This window comes from Cucurbita maxima, unplaced genomic scaffold, assembly GCF_002738345.1.
Source record: "Cucurbita maxima cultivar Rimu unplaced genomic scaffold, Cmax_1.0 Cma_Scf00016, whole genome shotgun sequence".
Taxonomy (NCBI): domain Eukaryota; kingdom Viridiplantae; phylum Streptophyta; class Magnoliopsida; order Cucurbitales; family Cucurbitaceae; genus Cucurbita; species Cucurbita maxima.
In genome coordinates, this window is record NW_019272032.1 from 2972904 (window position 1) to 2996048 (window position 23145).

Genomic DNA, 23145 nt, shown 5'->3' on the forward strand with positions numbered 1-23145 from the left:
TAAATTTTAAAAAACTTATTATTATTTTTTAAATTTAGTTTATAATTTAAATATTTTATTTTTAAAAATATGAAATCTAAGTAGAAAATTTAATCATAGAACGACATAATTTTTTTAATTTTTTTTTAAAAAGAATTAAATGATTATAAAAATAAAACTTTGGTCTTTCAATTCAGTTTTTATGAATTTGATTGACTATAAAAAATATTTAATCTAATTTTGCTATCAAAATTTATAGAAAGTTGGTATAAATTTTGAGATTTATTTTTTTCTTTTAATTGACCCAATTGAAATTACTAAATTAGAAGGTTTAAAATAATAAATAGTAAATTTGAAAGAAAAAAGAATATTATAACTTAAATTTATGGTTGACTCTTTTGAATTTTCTAACTTAGAATATTCTCTATTTAAAAAAAATGAATAAAAATGTTATTGCTCGAGTCAAAGATGCACTTTATTTTAAATTTGAAATAAAAAAAGATTCCAATCTCTTGTCTTTATCCCATATATTTTTATGTACCTAAAGAATTACTAAAAAATCCTTTTATTATTTTTATTTTGAGAAGAACAAAATATTATTATTTTAGGTGGAAAATTTTGCCATTTGTTGGCCTTTGAATTGCAGCTAAAAATAACAAGCCGAGTATGAACTGAACTTGTTCATTTACTGTTGCAAAACTAGAATCTGAGAAAGAGATTCAAATCTAAAAAGGAAAAAGAAAAAAAAAAAACTTGTAAATACTAAATGAGATGTAAGAACTATAAGAACAAATTGGGTCCAAACTCACTGAGAGGCTAAATTTTCTGTCCCAACAGCTTGTGGCATTGTAGTTTCAGATTGATGTGTGGAAGAAGGTCGATTCTCGGCTTCCATTGGTCGAACGGTTTCGATCATTGTCACAACTTCTGCCATTTTAGGTCTCTGATCTGGTATCCTGGCCACACATGATAGGGCTATCTGCAACATCTCAACCATTTCTTCCTCTATGTTGGGATACCTCATTAGCTGTATATCAAATACTTCAGCTGTCCACTCCTCTCGGACAACTGAGTGAACCCATCTCACCAAGTGGACGATCTCTTCACCACCCGTTGCGTGTATTGGAGACTTTCCGGTAAGAAGCTCGAGGAGTACCACGCCGAAGCTGAAAACATCTGAAGCCTGTGTTGCCTTGCGGGTGTCGGTCACTTCCGGGGCTCGGTAACCAGCAGCACGGGATATAGGTGGAGAGAGTGAGCTTGTTATGGTTGCTAGTCCGAGATCAGACACACATCCGTATTGTTGAGAATTTAGAAAGATGTTTGAGGATTTCACATTGCCATGGACTAGCTTCCCTCCATTTTCGGCATGGACTCGAGCAATCCCTCGTGCTGCACCAACTGCAATTCTCAGTCTAGTGTCCCAATCTAATGGGGTCTTTTCCTCTCCGCGTTCACCTGGAAAAAAGGCACATTTATGACTCGGAGAAGCAAGCATAAACATTTGGAACACTGAAAACTATCGAAGTCCACCGCTACCAAATATTCTCCTCTTCAAATTTTTCCTTTCGGGCTTCACTTCAAGGTTTTTAACACGTGTCTAAGAGAGAGTAGTTTCCACACTCTTGTAAGAAATGTTTCGTTTCCCTCCTAGACGCATGTTAAAAACCTTGAGGGGAAGCCCGAAAGGGAAAACTCAAAGAGGACAATATCGGCTAGCAGTGGCCTTGGGCTATACAATTGGTATCAAAGCCAAACACCAGGCGGTGTGTTAGCGGGTACGTTGGTCCCCAAGGAGGGTGAATTGTGAAATCCTACGTCGGTTGGAGAGGGGAACGAAACAGTCCTTGTAAGGGTGTGGAAACTACTCCCTAGTAGACACGTTTTAAAAACCTTGCGGAGAAGCTGGAAAGGGAAAGCACAAAGAGGACAATATCTGCAGACTTGGGCTATTACAAATGGTATCAGAGTACCATCTCGACTTTATTTTCGGTCACACAGCTGATTGTAGTGTTAGGCTAAGCCATTTCCGTAAAAGAATTCACAGCTTACAAGACAAACTCTGGCTTCTAACATAAAGTCCTTCCTAACAAACTCAAAATGAACTTCGCTCATGATAACAAGTTGATAAAATCATATGGATTCTGCTACTAATTCAACCAAAATAGAGCATGCAATGAAAGATAGTAATTCTAGTTATAATCTTAAGTAGAGTGTAAAGATGGCAAGCATAAATAACGAAACTACAAGGTACATAATTGAAATGGTAACGTACCGTGCAACATAGCCGAGACGCTACCCTGACCATAGAAATCAAAAACCATCAGCTTCTCATCTTTGGAATAATAATAGGCCTTCAACTCAGCCACATTCTCGTGCCTGATACTGCCCACAATCTCCATTTGCTGCTCAAAATCACGTTTCCCAGCACTTACATCCTTCAACCTCTTAACAACAACAGTGGTGGCATCCTCCAGAACTGCTTTGTAAGCAGTACCAAAAGTCCCCTTCCCCAACACCTCAGCAGAAGCCCTCAACAAATCCTCCAAGTCAAAAGCATAATGGCACCCCTCAAAGAACACCAATCTGTTGTTTGCATCTTGAGTCCTTGATATCACCTTCTCCGGCGACATTCCACCTTTCTGCAGATCCCCTGAATATGCTTCCCTCTTCCTTCTTGAGCAGCATACAAGTATCAGAAAGCCAAATGCTAAGAGCCCCAGAATAGCACCAGCTATTATAATTCCTAATAATGCTGCTTCTCCAAGCCCTCCAGCATTCTTGGGCTTTTCATTCCACAAAGGCAATGGTGGGGGCAGGGGAGGATTGTTTGGCGAAGAACTATCAAAGGATATGTCATTGCCTACAAATACAGACCTTGGAAATCTCTGTAATGATTTAGGCACACTCCCATTCAAATTGTTGTTGGATAAATCCAGAATCTGCAATTTGGGAATTTGGAGGTCAGGGATTTCTCCTGAGAGAGAGTTATTTGCGAGACTCAAACCCGTGAGTGCTGGAAGATTAGAAAGCGAATAAGGAATGCGGCCATTGAAGCCATTGTTAGAGAGATTCACAGAGGTGAGATTCTTCCAAACAGAGAAATTGGAAGGCAATGGCCCGGAGAAGTTGTTGAACTGAAGATAAAGATAAGACAAGTTAATAAGATTTGAGAAATCAGATGGGAAATCCCCTGTTATACGGTTGGATCGTAGACTCAAGATTTGTAGCGCCGAGAGCCGGCTGAGAGTGTTCGCCGGAATCGGGCCGTGGAAGCCAACTCCGGGCAATCGAACGGCTATAACACGAGAATCATCTTTACTGCAAGTTATACCAATCCAGTAATGGCAAACAGGAGAAGCCGCATTCCAATTAAGAGAGCGAGAATGAGGAAGATTCTTCACGAAATCAAGCAAAGCTCGCTTATCTTCAACTGGGTCGCCATTGATCGGCGCAAAAACAAACCCCAGAACGAGAACGAAGCTGAAAATCCACAGAGCTTCCATCGGAGGTCTGTAGAGAACAGAACGAACCCAGAAGTGTTTCCCTCCACGCGCGTCTATGGTTCAAACTGCAGCGAACCCAGAAGAGGGAAAACAGAGAAGAGAAATGGGTAAGATACACAAATTTGAAATCTATATAAAAAGGGAGAAAGGAATGTGAAGGAAAAGAGAAACGAAAAACCCAGATTCCAAAGACATTGTCGAGAAAAGTAGAAGGGTTTTGAATTCATAGAACATAGTCAAAAAGGGGTTTATTATATTCCAGAAGTTAGCGAGGGTTCTTCACTCGAAACCAAGCTTCTTTTCGTTGTTTACTCAGTCACTCCATTAAGCATTCGCTTTGCTGTACAATCAAGAAACGAGAAAGGCGAAAATAAAAAACAATTTGCCTCGAAAACGGAGCAAAAGCAGCAAATCAACGCTAATAATTAGCTCAAGATCTAAACTGAAACCCCCAGCTACCCCGTCGCTCAAAAAAAAAAAAAAAAGCAAAAGCAGTTCACAAATCCGAACTAGAAATTCAAAATGCAGGTTGAAAAAAGAGAGCCCAAAAAGAAAAGAAGGTGCAATGATTTCTCTATAACTAATGGCACGATGTGAATCAAATTCAAACGAGATGAACACAGTAACGGGTGGCTAAAAAAGCATCGATACGAAAGTGGAAGCAGTAAAGTTCAGATTGCAGAAATATTGCCAAAAGGGAAGAGGAAAAGCGCTTTCAAACCGCTGCCATTGAAGCCCGGAAGAAGAAGAAAACAGCAATGGCGCCTGTGTCTGTTACACGCAGAGGGAAATTGGGGATTTTGAAGAGAAGAATAAATAAATTGATGATTATTACAAAACGGTAAACTAATAATGGAGAAAGGGCAAACAAAAACCACTGTGGATTGAATGATGATTATAAATCATAGCATCTTTGGACGCCATAAATTTTCATAAATGGAGACGGAGAGAGTTTCACGAAATGTGGGGCCGATTATTAATTACTACAAATATTTGGGGTTTATTTTTATTTTCCATTTTTTTTAGTACCACAGCATAGTAGTTGGGAGGTTTTTGCACCGACGAAATTATAATAAATAACATTATTATTTTTTAATGTCGTATTTATTTATGTTTTTTATTATTATTATTATTAGTAGTTGGAGTCTAATTCATTTATTAAAATTTCAATGAATTTCACAAATCATTATTCTTGTTGTTATATTGAACACGTGGCAATTATTCCCATGTTTTATATTTAGATAATTGTGTTAATTAATTGCATTAAATTTAAGGTTTTAAAATTGGTTAATACTATTTTCTTTACCTTTAGCATAGTTGAAATTAAACTTAAAAAAGTATTAAAACAAATTAATATTGTTTGTTTATTAAAAAAGTAACATTTTTTCTATGAAGAAAAATCAACAACAGAATTTATTACGTAATAATTTTGACAACTGTTCGGTAAAGATGGGGATGGGGCCCACTTAGCAGCATCGTAACCATGTACCTTGGCGAACATATCCTTCCGCTGGCCGGAAATTAGCTGTGGGACTAAGATAAGGATCAAATTTTAGATGTATATACCTCTGACACCTGAGTAAGGGTGTAATACATGACTAAATGTATCGATATCACATTCGAAATATGTATATCAATAATGGAAATCTTTCTTTTTGGTGATTCAATCATATAAATTTTATAGTTAAGTGTAATTGTATATTGAGTGACCTCTTATAAATTTTTCTAGAATGCATGTGACTAGAGAGAAGAACTTAAGAGTAAATTCACTTAGCACTTCAACTCAACTCAATCCTTTATGATCGTGAACCTTATTTGATTTATTTAGGTACATGAAATTTAGAATTGGTCGAGAAATTTTGTCAAACTAAACTCATGTGCACCCCAACTTGGCTCTTTAAACCTAATTTCTCAAATAACATATTTCTTTTGAGCATGTTCGTGAAAGAAACGACATTAACATTTTACTCGAGAGTGATTTTAGAAATTTTATGGAATTTTGGTGGTTTGTTTGGAACGGGAAAAGGCCAAGAAGTAGGGCAAAAGAGGAGAAGAAGAACCGATCACATGGAAATGCATATGTTCGAGATAAGAATGAAGCTAATTGAGTTGCATTGAGACATTGAATCACATAAAAGCAAAAAAGATTGTGTTGACATGTTTTTGGAGGTTGTTATTTGTCCCATGGAACAGCTTGGTTAGCTTCTAATGCTTGTCTTCCAACATAACCCAACAAGACACAAAGTCAATATGTGGTGAAAGTGCTTTTTTTCAAGTCTAGTCCACTCTGATTTCACCCACTCCTCATGCTTCTTGCAAATCCCTTTTTTGGACCCTTCTCAATGGATTCCACATAAACCACTTAATCTAATCACTCCCATTTTCTTTGTGTTCTCATCCATCTAATCATTCTTTATCCATTTATCTTATTTTCATTTACTTCTTGTTTGATTCGAATCGATTTACACAATTTTTCGTGACACAAAACACCTCAACCCTTTTATCTCTGTATACATCACCACTTGACATTTACCGTGTTGATGAACAGCTCATCTCGTCTTAACATTTTCATTGAGTTCTAAAAAAATTTATTACTCATAAGAGCCGTTAGCTCTATTATATTATATGTTCTCAAATTCCAACCTAACTCAGGGTAAATAAGATCGAGTGGTTATGTTTATGAAAGGAGAATATAGTAATTTCGCTTTTTTCAATAGTACAAGACTAAATCTGTACAAGTTTAGTTAGAGATGAAATGGGCTTTTTTGCTTATAGGCCCAAATTTAGATGGAAGCTTCCCGGTCCAAATAAACAGGCCCATGACATCTATGTGGGCCTATTTATCCAAACCATAAAGAACATATTTGGTTTGCTTATGAAATCATCGAAATACATACATATTGATTTACTATAAAAAAAAAATTTAAACAAAATTTTATTAAAAAATTATGTTGAAAAAAAAAAACTTTAAAATAAATATTTAAAAAATAATAATAAACAAAACAAAAATACTCATAAAAATCTAATCTAATTTAAAAATATTTATTCCAATGTAATTTTATATAAAACTTAATTTAAAATAATTAGAAGTCAACTATAATATTTACCAGCAAAATAATAATAATAATAATAATAACATCTGAAAACGGAACAGGACAGCATCTCCACTAATCACCCCACATGCATGGCATGCAAAGCCTAATCAGCAAAATGAATTCATTAATGAAATTAATTAAGTCATAGATTGTGATTAGACGTGAATTATAATCAAACAAATAAAGGGGAATCAATGGACATAGGGTATAGTTTTTAAGTACAATTCTTATAATTATTATATTATATGAATTAAATTAACAAATCTCTACATACTTCTACAACTTAGGGTTTCCCAAATGAATAATATCTTTATTATTTTATGTTTCTCTCTTTCTCTAAGTGCTCTCTTAAACTATCATTAAACCCGATGCCATAATCACTTTATCAATTAATATTTATGTTTTAAAAATACTTTATATTTCTTTTATTTCCCAAAATATTTCAGCACGAGGAATTTAAGGGATGCTTCTTGCTAAATGCTGCTCGAATCTCGTATTTCTACAATTTTATATTATCATAAAATTGTTAAAAAAAGCCAATTTAAAGACAATTAGTGTCACAGTTCAAGCTTACCGTTAGCAAATATTGTCTGTTTTGATCCGTTACGCATCGTCGCCAGTCTCACGATTTTAAAACCCGTCTACTATGATCAGTGTCTCGCATCGTCCAGTGTCTGACACAGCTCAAGCTCACCACTAAAAATATTGTCCTTTTTGATTTGTTACATAGGATCGTTTGGCAATAATTTAAGGGCCAATTATATTTGACCAAGCCATTTAATTGGAGAATAAAGGTATCTTAATTATGGGCCCAAAAGCTTCAAGTATGTGCCCCGTTAACCAAATATATTAACGTAATTGTCAAATTGATGAGGTACAAGAAAATCCTCGGATCAACCTTATATTAATTAAGGTTTATGCTCCCAATGTACTATATATTATCCATAAAAATTCTAATTCCTTGTCGGATTTGAATTGCATGGTTAGGGATGGTCAAGAATCCATCTATTTTCTTCTTATACCCTATTTGTATTCAAATATAATGCCTCACGTTTAAAATTTGAAAATTTGGGTCTCGAACGTTCCAAATAGCATTCGAACAAAATCCTTTCACAATTACATTAAATGTTATTGGCTTGTGATGCATATACGAACTAATGACTATATCAGAATGAGAAAGATTTTAAGAATGCACGACATGGTTACGAAAATACTTAAAAGAATTAGTAAAAGAACCTTTTGGGTCACTCATAAAATAGATATTGTTTACTTTGACCTATTACATAGCGCCGTTAGTTTGACCGTTTTTAAAATGCGTCTATTAGAAAGAGGTTTTTAGACTTTAATGGACGTGGGATGGGAGGGGAAATAAAAAAGAAAATGAAGAGGGCATATGGTTTATGTTACCAATGAGATTGGGGATGATTACAGGAGAGGGAACATAAGAATCAGACAAGATGTGACAATGAAATTTGGTTTTTGATGAGCTGAATCACAACAGTGGCAATGCAAATCTTTGAAAGTCTCAATTGGAGATGCTAATTGGCCACTTTCCTAATCTTTGCATTATTTACACTAAACTCCAACCTAATCTAATCATTAATCAACAAATTCACACTAATCTTTCTTCCTAATAGATCCTTATAATAGTTCATTTTTGGTACAACAAACCCTAAAATTGAAACACAGATATAAAGGATTTTTATGATATGGATGGATCGAAGCTGGTAAATTAAGGGTAAAAACAATTGAATGAATGAAGATTGAAGAAGAAGAGATGAACAGGAAGGCAGGCAGGCTTTTGGGGTTGATATGACACTGTTTCAGGAAGTGAGTGACAATGTGATATCATTAAAGTTACATAGACATTGTCTATTTCTTCTTCCCCATCATGCATTCTCCCATTGGTTGCTTTGTGGCTCCCCCACTCCACCCTTCTATGTCTCTCCCCTTCACTTACCTCATTATTTTTCATTTGAATTCCATTCCATTCCCTACCATACAATACAATTCTCTTTCTCGATCCTTTCAATATTGAGCGTTTTCTAAACAACATACTAAAATGATTCCCAGTGATTTGGAACTACGTGGTCGATTCGTAAGAAAAGTATAGAAATATCGAGTATGAATCCTGAATATAAAGTATTATGTTAGCTCAATTTGATAATATGCTATAACATTTGTATGATGAATAACACATAAAAATGTTTGATTGGGGAATCTTGGAAATCTTATCTATTCCCATAGCACAGGATTTTAATTATTGTGCCCAAACAAGTTCCCAAATTTCAATTTCCAACATTGTTTACATCCAAGTGTTAGGTTTGTTTGAATCAAAATAGAATTTGAATCAAATGACCTAAACCCTAAACAAAAACATGTAAAAAGGTTAAAAAAAAAAAAAAACACAAATGAAAGAACAGCCACCCAGAATATTGGAATGAATAAGAACAAAGATCGAAAATTTTCGAAAACCCTTTTGAGAAAACACAAAATTAAAGAAACCCAAGTGAAAAAAACACACAAATTTTGGTTGTTGTTGGTTGTGAAGAGGTATGAGGGAGCATGCTCCAAACAAGAGCCCTCAAAATGTTGCACTAAACAGACAGATCCATTCTGAGTCCGACACCAAATTCTTAACAAAAACATATCATCTTCTTCTTCATAGTCAAACAGCACTAACACTGCTGCGTGTTGCCTGTGTAGTGGCTCGTGGGTGCGGCCTCTGTCCACCATTTGAATCACTTTTCTTGGCTATCTGTCTCTCATTAACAGAAATGGAAGCTAAATCAAAACCTTAATTCATGTATTATTAGCCTAAAAATCTGTAAATCTCTTGAGTTGTTAAGTGTTTTGGTGGATGAAATTATATTTTAAGGAAGAAAGTGGGTAAATTTTGAATTAAGTGGGCGTGCTAGTAAAGCTGGTTAAAGAACACAAATCCGACGTCTAATTCTGGTGATGTTTGTTTTTTTCTTTGTTTTTGGAGATTCACTGCCCACTTTTGATTAGTCTTTTCACCTGCAGAAATGGAAAAGAAATTACTATTAGTTTATAATGTGAATTTGTACTTCCACCAACTTGGCTGCACAAAGCAAACAGTGTATTAGCCGTACTTAAATGTCTTTGGACTTGTAAATCTTCACATGCTTTTATACTCATGTGTTGCCCTTATGCTATTAAATTAATACATTATTCTTTGATTACTTTCTATAAAGAGCTGCGATGGGATTAAAATATGGCGTTAAAGTTAGGATTTAAGTGGTCCAATTCTCAGATATATGTTTCGAGTCATTACTATATGCATGACATTTAAACAGAATGTATAAATTGATGAAAATAAAAATTAGTGGAACCAAACTTTAACCCACAAATCCATTCAAAGATGGCTAAAATAACTGTGTTAGTTCACGATTTTTATGTAATATAAGCACGCACGAGGCATTTTAGTCAAGCTAAAGTATCAAATTGTTCATGACTATCGTTCACTAGTTTTTTCATAAGTTGTCACGCAAAGAGGTAGTTTCAATTATGATACTGTGAGATCTCACCTTGGTTGGAGAAGGGAATGTAACATTTCTCATAAGGGTGTGGAAACCTTTCTCTAGTAGACACGTTTTCTTTGGGGTGTTGCAGATACATATCATGTAAAGTTTATTCAGTAAAGACAATAGATCGTCAAATAGTTCCTGATCCGAAAATAGAGGGTTGGATTGTGAACTTTATTTAGGTTACTCATATTATCGATCTAATCAACTCAAAATTTCGAGTTCGATAGCCCGTATATACTCCTCTACCGACGTGAATAGTAGTGTTGGGTTGAGTGACAAGTTGCAACAAAGATAAGAGGATAAAATTATGTTTTAATTGTGTGGTAATATACAAAAGATTGATGCTTCTAACTTGCTCTTTGTCTGGAAATTAAAAAAAAAAAAAAAAAAAAAAACACACAATTATTTAGTTTTGTCCCATCATAAACATGAACCCTAGGGACACTAGCCTTCTACTAGCATCTCTAGCCCTTAACCATATTATTTATTTAATTAACACTCTTAATACTTTTTATTACTTTAAAAAATCCGTATAAAATCCAATGTGGATAAAATCTACACGTTCGTTACATATCAAATCCAATTTTTATATTTAATAAAACATGTAATTTTAAAATTAAAGGTAATTAAAACAAAATTCAAATTTTTGACTGATTGATCGACAGACATCTAGTTTAATTCTGTTTGTAATTTAAAAGACTAAACTACCCTTGAAGTTAATTTTATCCACAAACAAAAAAATCTCTATACCATAGTACATATGTACATATATGTATTATATAAATTGGAAAGAATATGATGCTTCCTTCCTTAGTTATTAATAAAATTAGAGCAAAGTTATGATTTTTATAGAGGAGATTAGGGCATATGCATAGGTAAGCAACAAGGATTCCAAATCCAAAAGAGATTTGTAGAGAAAGGGAAGAAGAGAGAATATGGGTGTCTCCCATTAATATTTTCTTCTGTTCCTTCCTTTAAAAATCTCTCTCTCTCTCTCTTCTTTCTCTCTCCCCCTTATCTTTATAAACCCCTCTTCCTCTTCAGCCTGAGATCCATGGCTAGGTTCTTCTCCAAAATTGTTGAATACCCTTCAAAGGGTGTCTCTTGTTTTCTAGGGTTTTTGGTTGTTGGGATAATTTGTGAGGGTTAAGAGAGCTTTCTTCAGTCCACTCATGGGTGGCCGTAGGGTTTAATTAGCTGCCGACTCATTCGTTCAAATACTGAGTCAATCAATCGGCTGTCGATTCAGTAAACGAGTGAATGATGCGGGAGACAAATTGAATCTTAAGCTTCCTGTACTTGGACTGAAGGGAGCTCCCTTTCCTTTCGAACCCTTTTTTTTTTTTTTTTTCTTAAAATCTCTCACTTTTCCCTGTTTTTGGCTGTTAATTTTGCTTCGAGATCGAGATCTCGAACAACTTCAACATTCATTCTATACCCACTTACACAAATTCAACGTTTTGTTCAAATAAATCATCAAAATCTTAACTTGTTTTTGTTTTTATTGGTAGAAAGCTAGCTTGGGTTTTGGATTCAGATTCTTCGCTGAGACCCGAAGGTTTCAGGTGAGATTACTACTCAACTTGACCGTTAACGTATATTATTTACTTGACCGTTAACCTATATTATTTACTGTCTCTAAAGCGCTTCTACTAGGAAGAGGTTTTCAAATTATTAGAATCGACATGGTATTTCACATTTTACACGCTTAGGGTCTAGAGTCTAGTGTTTTGCTCTGATACCATCTGTAACCTCTCTAATACCTCTGATACTATTTGTAACCTCTTTAATACCTCTGCTAATAGATATTGTACTACTTTTACCTAGTGCTTGGTCTCCCTCTCAAAAGAGTGTTGTAGATTAGGGTTTTGGAAAAGATGGAATATTTTTGAAGGGACAGAGCGAGGAACAGAGAAGAGGTTACTGGACACGAGCTTCGACGCCATAGCTTCTTGGGTGTCGGTCTAAATGCTGCAACAAGTTCCCAGACATGTTACACTCTCCCATCCTTTTAGACTAGAGAGAGAAAGAGAGAGAAAAAGATAACTCATTTATGTTTGTGTATTTTACCATTTTACCCTTTCTCTTCTATGCCTGTCTTTTTCTTATTATTACATTAACCATCTTTTTCAAACCAAATCTTAGAAGAAAACGACTGTTTTCTTTTCTTCTGTCTGATTATTAGCTTCTGAGATGTTTTTTTTTTTTTTTTTTTTGTTTTGTTTATTTAAGGTTACAATTTAATTTAATTTAATTTAATGTAGAACTGTAAAAGAAGGAAAAAGATGATAGCTTTATTTGATGGGTTACTGAGTTTATGTTGTCATTGTTCTTGTTTTCTCTCCTTCACTGCAGCAGTCGTTGGTGGATCTCTGTGTCTCTCAATCAATATCTGTCGGTCATCGCTAGGCCTCTGGTGGTTGCCCTGCTGCTAGCTTCGTGGTGTCAGCTTGTTAAGTAAATCAGCCTTTCCAATGAGATTTTATGGGTAAAAAGGTGTAGCTTTGAGTCCTTCAATTAATGCATAAAGGCCATCTGGAGTCCTAAATTCTCTCAGCCATCGGTTAAATTGCTATCTAAATTGGTCTCAACACTAGAAGCCTATGGAAACCTTCATCTTATTCTTTAAATTTTATATTTTTAATGGATCATCTTAGGGTTAGGTTAGAAATGTATAACGAATGCATTTATTGCTTAATTTGGATAGTCATAAGATCTCGTCTATATTCACGAATGGTATGCTATTATGTCTCACAGATGAGATTCCGTCACTTTTCGTTTAGTTGTTATGAAATTTCTTGATATTTCTATTGATACAATTTACTTGCGACTTATCTCGGCTAATACTTCATTCAAGGGTTATGTTTCAAGTTTTTTGATATTTTGTTTAGTGGCAAGGATGTACGAGGCGATGGAGGGGAGGAATATCGATTGAGTCATGGGGTTGTGTCAACATGTTTATACAAGCGAAGCTGTATCACGATAATTTTTGAAGAGTTCAAGTTCATCGTTAGTAGATATTTAGTGTGATGAAGAAATGAAAACATTATTATTTATATTGATACTCAATTTGTAATGTTTTGATGGTGAAACTGCTCATCAAACCAAACCCTGAAGAACCTGATGTAGCCAAAAACTTTGTGTTGATAAAGAAAGTTACCCTTTTTTCAATCTTTATTAAAATTCTGTTTCCTTCTGTGATTGGACATGTTTGAACAATTTTATTAGAGGACAAAATTTTGGTGTTTTCAATGTCGTTTTCATAATCATTTCGTTTCTTTTTACCATTTTCTTTTGAAATCATTCCACCCAGAATACGATTAATTCGGCATGGGCTACATGAGCCCGCCCTTCCTGACCCGAACACGATTGGTGCTGACCACACTAGGGGCTAGCCCTCTAAACGTGGGGTAACAAGATGAAATGGTATTAAAGATGATAATACTTTATTTAATGATTCATATCAATAATAGATGAAATGGTATTAAAAATGGTATTTAGGGGTTGAGGCGAGAAATGGCTTGATGAACCGTTCTATTCGCCACACACCGCCCCCATTCACTTGCTTATCGTAGAAGCTTTCCCCACAACTATTAATAGTATAGTGGAGTTGAAGTACGAGAGTGTCCGCCCTTACAATCTTAGTTAACGAGTTAATTGAACTAGTTTATGATCACTTATGCTCTATCTTCTAATTTGAGGAATTAACGAATCATTCCTTGTATAAGGATGTGAAAATCTCTTTTCAATTGACGGTGATACGTATAAGGGTGTGATAAGAAATTAATACAAAAAAAAATTTGATAACATAAACAACATGAATACTTGGGGAGAATAAACTTTGAACTTATGTCACCATATACATATATATATTACTTTATTCTCCTAATCTTTGGTAAAATTTGGTAATTTTTGAAGATTCCACACAACCCAACTTGCTTATTTCGAGTAGTTTTATGATGTTCATAGATTCTGACCCACTAATTTTTAATAAGTTACTATTAGGGTCCCTTGAATCAACTTGATTCTTTCATTTAGTTGTGTTAATGATTGATTAATACGTAGAGCAAGATTCCCAATGTCACAAAATCCAAACATTTCATTTATAATATATGCTTCTTGCTGCCATTGTCATAACCCCAAAGCCTCTTGCTTTACATTTGTTTTGTTCATATCTCTTGATTTTCCGCATGCCCATCTTCTTCAATATGGTAATTCAGATCTGGAATTCGGGTTTTCAGGTCGATAATACCCGAACTTGATACTATAATATATTTGAGAGTCATTACCAATCCTTACAGGTGCTGAAGTGGAATGTAAAACTGTACTATGCTGAGACATAACAAGGATACATAAGGAGAGGGATATCACCAGTACTCCAAAAAAGTAGGATTAAACAGTTCACTTGAAAAGTTTTAACCGCGACCGACTTCCCTTTGTCCTTGCTTCAAGAAGCTTCATGTGCAGAGTGTTCTCCTTTAGTCCGGGAGGCAGTTTCGACGATGTCGATGACTGTTCGGTGTTCGTGTTGATCTCTGGGGCTGCTGTTGTTGTCCACTGTCTCACTGGACTTGCTTTGTTCCTCCACCCTGTGTTGCTGCAGGAGGCCTCACCATGAGCTTCTTCAGGATGCACATTGTCCCCATGAAGGAGTTGGTTTCTGATAACGATATCCAGCATGTGATTCGAATTCGAGACGTGGATCGAGTCTTGGCAATTCTCAGTCTGGCAAGGTTTGTTTACTTCAGCGGACGTTCCTTCGTTCTTCTTGTTTCCGATGCAAGACATTGCCCAAGCCATTTGTTCTTCAAACCGTACTTGCAAGCTGGATGGAGTGTGGCTTTTAGACCTCTCGTGAGACCCGAGTTTCCTTTGCGTGTCGTTTGATTTCCCTGCTTTGTCGACATGATCTTCTGTATTCTCATTTTCATGAGTCATGGTATTGCTGTTGTTTGGCTTGTTTAACTCGAAACAATGTGAATCGCTATCTTGAGAATCTTCATCGTCCCGAGCTTGAGGCGCACTGGTAGCCTCATTCAATGGGACCGACTCTAGTGAACTTCGATGGTCCTTTAACAGTTGATCGTTCTTGCTATCGTTAGCACCATTTCGTTTAGCATCAAGAAAGCTCTCGATTTCGACTTGTAATTTTTCTACCACAGACTTCTCGACATAAGCACCATTTTGTTCTTGTAGCATCTGCATTCTTTCATCGAGCCAAGCTTCCGAGATATGGAGAATTAAACCATCACGATCAACTCTTCCCGTGCTGTTCCTATCAGATTTCTGTTTTAAGGCGTGCACCAGGTTTTCGTAGCCTTTTATGCCCTTCGCAAATTCATCACAGAGATCCTCCAAGAGCATCCTAGATTTTCGCTCTCGTTCTATCTCGTTTAGCGCATTGACAAGAGAAGATTTCGTCTCAGAGAGCTCTCTTGCAAACTTCCTCTGTAGGCTCTCAGATCGTTTCTTTAATTTCCTCTCATTTTCAAGTTCATCCCTCATCGACAGAATTGCAGCCTTGATATGATCTTCTTCTTTGTTTTTTCTAATGAGTTTGTCTTCGGAAATTTCCTTTATTAAATCATCCATCTCGTGTCGATCAGCTTGTCGTTGTCGAAGCAGCTCCTTCATCTTGATATGAGTATGGCTGAGTTCTGTTTTCAATGCTTTTATCAAAGCTATATTCGACGCGTGTTGCTCTTCCAAACTCCAGATTCGATTTAATACTTTTAGCAGTTCGGTAGACGTCTTAAGACTATAATGTGGTTCGCCAATTCTTCCCTTGAAGTCCGAAGAACTAGGAGTGATTGCAGGGTTATAAGGTGCCACCTGCAAGAAAAGAAGTTGCAATACACATCAAGAAAGATGTTAGAAGAACTGACTAAACGACGAGCCTGGTTCGGAATCGCTTTGGTCATTTTGGAACGCCTTCGATAAACATAATGGTAAAAGAACAACAGCCAACTTTAGTGATGATTTTCTTAAGCCAAACAGAAACAATTGCACAAGGGAAGATTGTATCAGAAACAATATGCAGAAACATGGGTCCAATTCTAAGGAGAACCGATCGTATCAGCCCAAGCCCACCACTAGCAAACATTGTTTGCTTTGGCCCGTTACGTATCGCCATCAGCCTCACGGTTTTCAAAACGTGTCTGCTAGGGAGAGGTTTCCACACCCTTACAAGGAATACTTCGTTCCCCTCCCCAACTGATGTGGAATCTCACAATCCAGGCCAACGTTCTTGCTAGCACACCACCTGGTGTCTGGCTCTGATATCATTTGTAATAGCTTAAGCCCACCGCTAGCAAATATTTTCCACACCCTTACAAGGAATACTTCGTTCCCCTCCCCAACTGATGTGGAATCTCACAATCCAGGCCAACGTTCTTGCTAACACACCACCTGGTGTCTGGCTCTGATACCATTTGTAATAGCTCAAGCCCACCGCTAGCAAATATTGTCCGCTTTGCCCGTTACATATCCCTGTCAACCTCACGATTATATACGCGTATGCTAGAGAGAGGTTTCCACACCCTTATAAGGAATGCTTCATTCCCCTCTCCAACCAATGTGGGATCTCACAATCCACCCCCTTGGGATCTCAGCGTCCTCGTTGGCACACTGCCCGGTGTCTGACTCTAATACCATTTGTAACAGCCCAAGCCCAAGCCCATCGCCAGCAAATATTGTCCGCTTTGGCCCGTTATGTATCGCTCTCAGCCTCACGATTTTAAAACGTGTCTGCTTGGAAAAGATTTCTATATCCTTATACTTCGTTCCCCTCTCTAACCAATGTGGGATCTCACAGAAGTTCATAAAGAAAGCTCATAAAGAAAGCTGACACTAGCTCATTTCCGTTAGTTCTCAGGACAATCAAACATTCACCATACACCTCCTCGACTAAAAAAGGATGCATTTTAGCCTCGAAATTGCATGGAAAAAGAAAAAAACTTACTTGTTAAAGGTGGAATAGAGAAAACAAATTGTACCTCCATAGAGCTTCCATAGCTGGGAGATATGGGCTGAAGAGCTTGATTGTTCCTTTCAATTGATTGATGATGTTGCAATAATGATGCAGCAACATGTCTCCTTAAGCTGCTTGCACTTGCTGGCTGCCATTGGAAGTTAAGGATAAATAGTAGACACAATAAAAACTACCAACCTGGTTGATCTAATGGTTAAGATCCAATCATGAATAGCCAAACAAACGATAACACGTTGGATCGATTTTCTTAAGTAGAGCGTTCGGATAAAAGTGTAGCAATTCATATAACGATGCGAAAATCTAAACCAAATAGTTCTTTTAGAACACTTATGTGCAGAACATCAGTTAGTGCTTATAACTGTGGTCATAAAAATGAAAACACAGAGGCTAATCACATATGTAGTCCTAAGTATGAGCCAAAAGAGATGAGCTAAAATGCACTAAGCCAGACACCAAATACCACATGACCTGTCTAAACCTACTGCAAATTCGCCAACTTCTAACCAAAATCACTTGTTTGATGCCTTTTTTTGGTGTTTTTGGCCATTCCAAATCACTCCAAACATGGCCTAGTTAACCACATACCAGCTAAGAATAAGCAGCTTGCCACAAGAACATTGGATGAAAGCTGATTTATTCATTGAACTTAAAGATGCACCAGAGGAAACAGAGAAGGAACATCATTAAGGGGAGTAATTAAGAGGCCAGAACGCCCAGCCTGAGTTTGTTCTTTCAAGTAATCAACACAAATCAGCCACCAAAAACCCAAAGAAAACAAAACATCCATGTCCCAATTTTACCCTAAGACAGACACAAATCCAAAACCCCAAATCAAGAACAACAACAACGACAAAAAAACAGACCTGCTCAGGAGAGCTGGGGCAAGGATCACCAAGAAAGTTGGAAAGTTCAAGGGCTTTGTCCTTATGATGATGATGGAAGTGACGGCGGCGGATGAGCCTCGAATCAGCAGCACCATTAGAGACGCCATTCTTGGAAGCTCTGTGCATCTTAGGAAGTGGAAGATACTGATGAAACTCCCAAAGGGCAGCCGCAAGCTTTCTGGCAGAGATAGAAGCAGAAGCAGAAGCAGAAGCAGAAGAAATGTGACAAGGGTCTGTTTGGTTAATGATGGTCCGTTGAGGAGGAGGAGCCCAAATCTTCCATGAAGGCACTGGAGTGCAAGGTCCACATCTTTTCCCAATCAAAACCCCTCTCCTTAACTTTTTCCCCAAATTTTCCTCCTTTTCCACACCACCGTTTTCCATTTCCTACTCTTAAAAAAGACCACCCTCCCCCCTTCTTCTCTTTTCTCTCTCATCCATCCCTTTTTCGGCCCTAATTTTCTCTGGGGTTTAAGAAATCAAAACAGAGCTTTTATATTTTCAGGTGGGGCTTCTTTTTTCCCTTCAAATTTCCTTTCTTTTTTAACCTGCCACCCTTCTCCTCTGTGATCTTATCTGAGTCATTTCCATGGCGGCCTAAAAGGGGTGGTGGAAAAGGTTCTTGGGTTACCCGTTGGGCATCTAGCTGGGGTCACCACCTATGACATTTCATTTTTCTGTACGAACCTAATTGAAAAAAGAGGAGAATTTATAAGACCCCTTCAACGCTTATGTCCTTTCACATAATGTTTTACCTTGCCAAGATCAGATTTTTACACAAAATTCTCCCATAATCTTCTTAAATAAAAACAAAGGAATAAAAATATTGGCATTCTGCAGGGGAAAAAACTGCAGAGACTGTCTGCTTGCTTCCTCACGTGGACTTCCTCACTCTGACAGGAAAACCAGAAGTTTATGGATTTGATTAATCCATAATCAAAGTAATTAATATTTAAACATGAAAACCAAAAGGATAAACAAGAGGTTTACTTGATTCCTGTGAATTTGTGATGTGATGTGATGTTTATTCTGGCCGGATGGGTTTGCTTTTGTGAAATGTGAAGTACTATCTTTCATCTGGACCGTTGAATTTAATACATGATTTGGCATTGAGATTGCTGATTTCATCCACCATCTGTCGTTAATGTCTTCAAACATTCTTACAAATGACCTGGCTTGCCCTTCTACAACTGTCCCAACAATACATTTTAATGTTCTAATTTTCCACACGTTTTTTTTAAAAAACCTTAAAATAATTTTATTTAGATTAACATAGATTTTCTTTAAGTTTATTAATTTATATTATTAACATACATAAATTTATAATTATTGGCCTTAATTTACTGTTTTAAAATAATTTTCAAATTAAAATTTTAAATTAATTAATTAATTTATAATAAATGGGGTTTATGGCCCAAAACAATACAAAATTGGGCCCAACGCTTAATGGGCTGAGAGGAGTCTTTTGGCCCAATGGGAACGGATAGAAAGATATGCAGTTGGGACTTTTGGCGCTTCACCGGCGGTCGTTGCTCCTTCTTCTTCTTCTTCGTTTTCGAATCCCCTGAAGACCGAAAGATTCAGGCATTAACAGAGGGGATTGACGAATAATGCCGGGGTCTAATCTTTCACACTTGACATTTCATCCACCTTCTTCACTCTCTACATCTCCAAGATCGGTTGCTTCTTGTTTGGTGTCTCTTAACTCTCCTTGCAGGAGGCTCTCTTCCAACTTCTCGCTTCCCATTGTCCTCAGGTAATTCTGATTCTAAGCAGTCGTTTCTTTGTGATATTCGCTCAGGTTTTGCTTCAGTTAGTAAATCACTCCCTGTAAATTCTATGAATTGGCATTTTAATGTTGCAGGAAGCCTAGTTGTAGTTTGATTTCTTTGGGGAGAGTCCATGGTGGAACCTTGATACCTCTACGGTTTGCAACTTATATGTCTCTCACTGCAAATAAAATTCTAATGTTATAGGTTGATTTTTGAGCTAAAACGTGGAGTAATCAATTTCTGATTGAAGTATGATGTGAGAGCACAGGGTTATAATTATGTTATGTTCTTTCTTCATGCAGCCATTTTTACTGATTTTTTTCTCAGAACTATGGGACAAGACTTTTTTCATTGCAGTAAGTGTGAAATGATGACCAAGTTCTGGTGTGAAAAAGAAACCTTGTAGTCTCCTAAACATGGATACAATAAGAAAGAACTTGGGTTATTGTTTTCTGAAAAATAGTCTTAATTTTGATAGAGTATCGTGCTTCTCCTAATTCTATGTTTACTGTCTTCTGTAGGCTCTCCTAGCAGCTAGGAACTCTGCTGCTATTGTTTTTACTGGAACTTTGGTGCTTTTGCATATGTTATTTCACCATGTGCTGACTATGTATTTTTTTTTACATAGTTGCAACCATTTGGATAAATTCATATCAGTTACCAACAAAGAATCATCATCATCAGTTTTGTATGAATAACAGCTGGGCAGGGACAACATGTTAGTAATCATGAGCTTGCAGTCTCCTTACTTTTGGGTACAGTAATTAGATATAATTTAAGATCCTTCTTCTTCTTCTTCTTTTTGTTTTTTTGGGTTTAGGATCTCTGTTATTGTTTTTTGAAAACTTTCAGGATCTTTATATAAAAAAGCGACTCATGATAGACATGCCTTTAGTAGTCAAATAGTGTTAAAGATTCAATTGGTTCTGTGCCGGGCAATGATATTAATTCAAAAACAGATGAATCACAAGTATTATTTGAAAATGCTATGCTGTTGACATCTCATGAAAGCACGATAAATTTGCTATCAAATCCTTCAAGAGGATTTTGTCTATGGCAGGGCAATGACCATCATATCTGTGTTCTCGGACGAACTTTTCACTATGTTGATGAGATTCTTCCATTCAGGTACGCTCCTTGTGATAAGCACCACTTTAGGAATGTGAAAAAGGAAAGAGTTTCTGTTCTTAAACTGTACGTGATGCACCATTATTCCAATATGGCTTAGATTTACTGATATGGGCCTAAATGAGATCGTGGATTGTGCCCTTTTATTATTTTCAATTTATTGTCTTAAACTCTGATTCCTCTTTAGAAATTCCAATTGCCATCAATATATTTGGTTCTTTAGCCCTCTTGTCTTACATATATGATCACAGGCTAGGTGAGAGTGACTTACCAGTTGATGATATTGTTGCTGTCTGTCTTTTGGTAAAGTATAGTCGTTTTGTGGTTGGCAAAACATCTTATGTTGCTTCCTTATACACTAGAGTAGAGCTGTATGCTTGGCATAACAACCAAATGCGAATTGAAAAGTTTTTATGAATGTAATAGATTGCTTTGGGCTAATTTCAGGTGTATTTTGGGCTCTCAACATTGCTTGATGCCAGCTCAAGCGATGGACTAAAGGCAGAAGACGAGCAGAAGGAGGTAATCCCTTATACGGATGTCTGATGTCTGTGGAAGTATCTTACAATATCCCTTTCTTTCACTTCTTGTTCAAGCCCTAGTGTATGTCTCTACTGTATTTATGACAATTAATTTATATTAGCCAAGTGTTGGGATTTTATGTAAGAATAAACTAGAATTTTATATCTTAAAAGTATATAGAGGAGAATACTAGATAATTAAACGGAAATTTCGGAAATAAATTAATACACCTTGGTGTGATGGCGAAGCCCCATAAGATACAGGAACTAGTCTCAAAACTACTGTAAACTCTTAAGTTTTTATTCCTTCTCTCAAGAATTATATGAAGTCACCAAAAACCCGTGGCTTTGTGTGATTGAACTCCAGTAGCTGAAAATATGTCACAAATTAATAGTTTTGTTTTAATCTGAATCAGGCAGAGATAGCGGTCAAAATTCTCAGGAAATGGTGCTGGGATCTTAGCTGCTGCCAGTACTGTCATCAGTACCTTTGTATTAGTGTTTGTAGCTGAGTGGGGCGACAAGTCATTTTTCTCTACAATTGGTAAGCGGACAGGTCTTTTGAAATCTACATATTGTTGATGTTTGATTAACTTCTTATCAAATTATATTGTTGAAATCTACCACTAAAAATGATGAGTTTCCTCATTTGTCTGTTAACTACGAAAAGATGATGAGTTGATCACCAAGTCTGAAGTATAGAAGTTGATTGAAAGATCGGATCGAATGAAGTAGATATACAAGCCAACATGAATATAACGTAATGGTTAAGATATCAATTCCTTCACTTGAAGTCAGTGGTTCATATTCTCGACCCTACATTTGTTGTAGTAAAAGAAATGAAGTGAACATACAAATTTAAACTGTTTTTTTAACAAAAAACAAAATTTTAAACTGTTACATCTTTCTAAACTGTTATTTAGATCTAATAAGGGCTTTATATTGCCAAGAATTTTTAAGTGTTTTTCTGATCTAATTCTTCCTCCTATATCTGAACTCCAGACTATATTTTCTTTCTCTTACATACATATTTTTTCTTTCTCCATTGTGTAGCCCTTGCTGCTCTGCTTCTTCACCCCTTGGAGCTATTGGAGTGCCCTAGCTGGTCATGGTGTAGCAACGTTGGTAAATACTTTTCTTTTTGCAGCATCCAATTCCTGATTTGCGTAAACATGACTTTGTATGACTAAACAAATTCTCAGTGGGAAACGTTGATCTCTAAAATGGGTGAACAATTTTGAGTGTACGCGGAATCATGCACTTCCATCTGTGGTTGTTACACTAAGTTGAATCTTACTTGCGTATCTGAAAGTGGGTCCATTGATTAGAGATTGGGGCAAGTTTAGTGCATGAATTTAATAGAAAGTACGCATTAAATACTTCAATTTCTAATAATATATGTGTATGTATGTACCAAACCTTCAGTATCGATTTATCATGCTCACGTATCAAGTTTCCAATTGTTTAATCCAATTTTGATAATAAATCTGCAGCTTGCAGTTCTAGGAGGTTCTTTAATAGGGACATTTTTATCAGAGAAGGTAAGATTATCATTCATTCTTCGGCCACGTTTTTTCCACATATGCCTTTTTGAACGTTCACAACTATCTACTGCACATTATACCTACCTCCAGGTGGATAAACTTGATGTTTTCCATAAGTGAACTTGACATGAATTTCTTGCTTCCTAAGTTATCTTTTTTTTTTTTTTTTTTTTT

General features: G+C 36.3%; 2 protein-coding genes, 2 long non-coding RNA genes and 1 pseudogene across 10 annotated transcripts; 3 read left to right on the plus strand and 2 right to left on the minus strand.

The window, feature by feature from the left end:
* Positions 1-644: 644 nt before the first annotated feature.
* Positions 645-4372, minus strand: LOC111491312 (probable inactive receptor kinase At4g23740). Of its 2 annotated transcripts, none has more exons than XM_023140183.1 (3): positions 4207-4372; positions 2255-3825; positions 645-1437 (listed from the first exon to the last, which is right to left on the minus strand). In XM_023140183.1, exons 2-3 carry the CDS (start codon positions 3483-3485, stop codon positions 785-787), a joined length of 1884 nt encoding a protein of 627 aa, XP_022995951.1. In that variant the 5' UTR covers positions 3486-3825; positions 4207-4372; the 3' UTR covers positions 645-784. The 2 variants fall into 2 exon arrangements, with proteins under 2 accessions (XP_022995951.1, XP_022995952.1); XM_023140184.1 differs by having other exon boundaries at positions 2255-3550; positions 4207-4371.
* A 6581-nt stretch (positions 4373-10953) lies between these two features.
* Positions 10954-13382, plus strand: LOC111491579. 6 transcript variants are annotated; one of them, XR_002719718.1, is made up of 3 exons: positions 10954-11006; positions 11643-11696; positions 12487-13382. It is a non-coding gene; the product is annotated as an uncharacterized LOC111491579 (long non-coding RNA). The 6 variants fall into 6 exon arrangements; XR_002719720.1 differs by lacking the exon at positions 10954-11006 and adding an exon at positions 11052-11070; XR_002719717.1 differs by lacking the exon at positions 10954-11006 and adding an exon at positions 11080-11228.
* Positions 13383-14352: 970 nt separating this feature from the next.
* On the minus strand, positions 14353-18730 carry LOC111491201 (uncharacterized protein At5g41620-like). The gene is made up of 3 exons (XM_023139996.1): positions 17986-18730; positions 17127-17249; positions 14353-15963 (listed from the first exon to the last, which is right to left on the minus strand). The coding sequence occupies exons 1-3, from the start codon at positions 18388-18390 to the stop codon at positions 14533-14535; spliced, it is 1959 nt and encodes a 652-aa protein (XP_022995764.1). The 5' UTR covers positions 18391-18730; the 3' UTR covers positions 14353-14532.
* Positions 18731-19531: 801 nt separating this feature from the next.
* On the plus strand, positions 19532-20364 carry LOC111491584. Its single transcript, XR_002719721.1, has 4 exons — positions 19532-19762; positions 19871-19933; positions 20081-20134; positions 20300-20364. It is a non-coding gene; the product is annotated as an uncharacterized LOC111491584 (long non-coding RNA).
* Positions 20365-20366: 2 nt separating this feature from the next.
* The window catches only part of LOC111491583, a 5060-nt pseudogene continuing 2281 nt past the window's right edge, over positions 20367-23145 (plus strand).

Coding starts and splice junctions, on each gene's coding strand:
- LOC111491312 (XM_023140183.1), bottom strand. CDS start 3,485: ATGGAAGCTCTGTGGATTTTCAGCTTCGTTCTCGTTCTGGGGTTTGTT. Junction 1,438..2,254: donor CGTCTCGGCTATGTTGCACG/GTACGTTACCAT, acceptor CCTTTTTTCCAG/GTGAACGCGGAGAGGAAAAG.
- LOC111491201 (XM_023139996.1), bottom strand. CDS start 18,390: ATGGAAAACGGTGGTGTGGAAAAGGAGGAAAATTTGGGGAAAAAGTTA. Junction 17,250..17,985: donor GCCCCAGCTCTCCTGAGCAG/GTCTGTTTTTTT, acceptor TTCCAATGGCAG/CCAGCAAGTGCAAGCAGCTT. Junction 15,964..17,126: donor GCTATGGAAGCTCTATGGAG/GTACAATTTGTT, acceptor CTTTTCTTGCAG/GTGGCACCTTATAACCCTGC.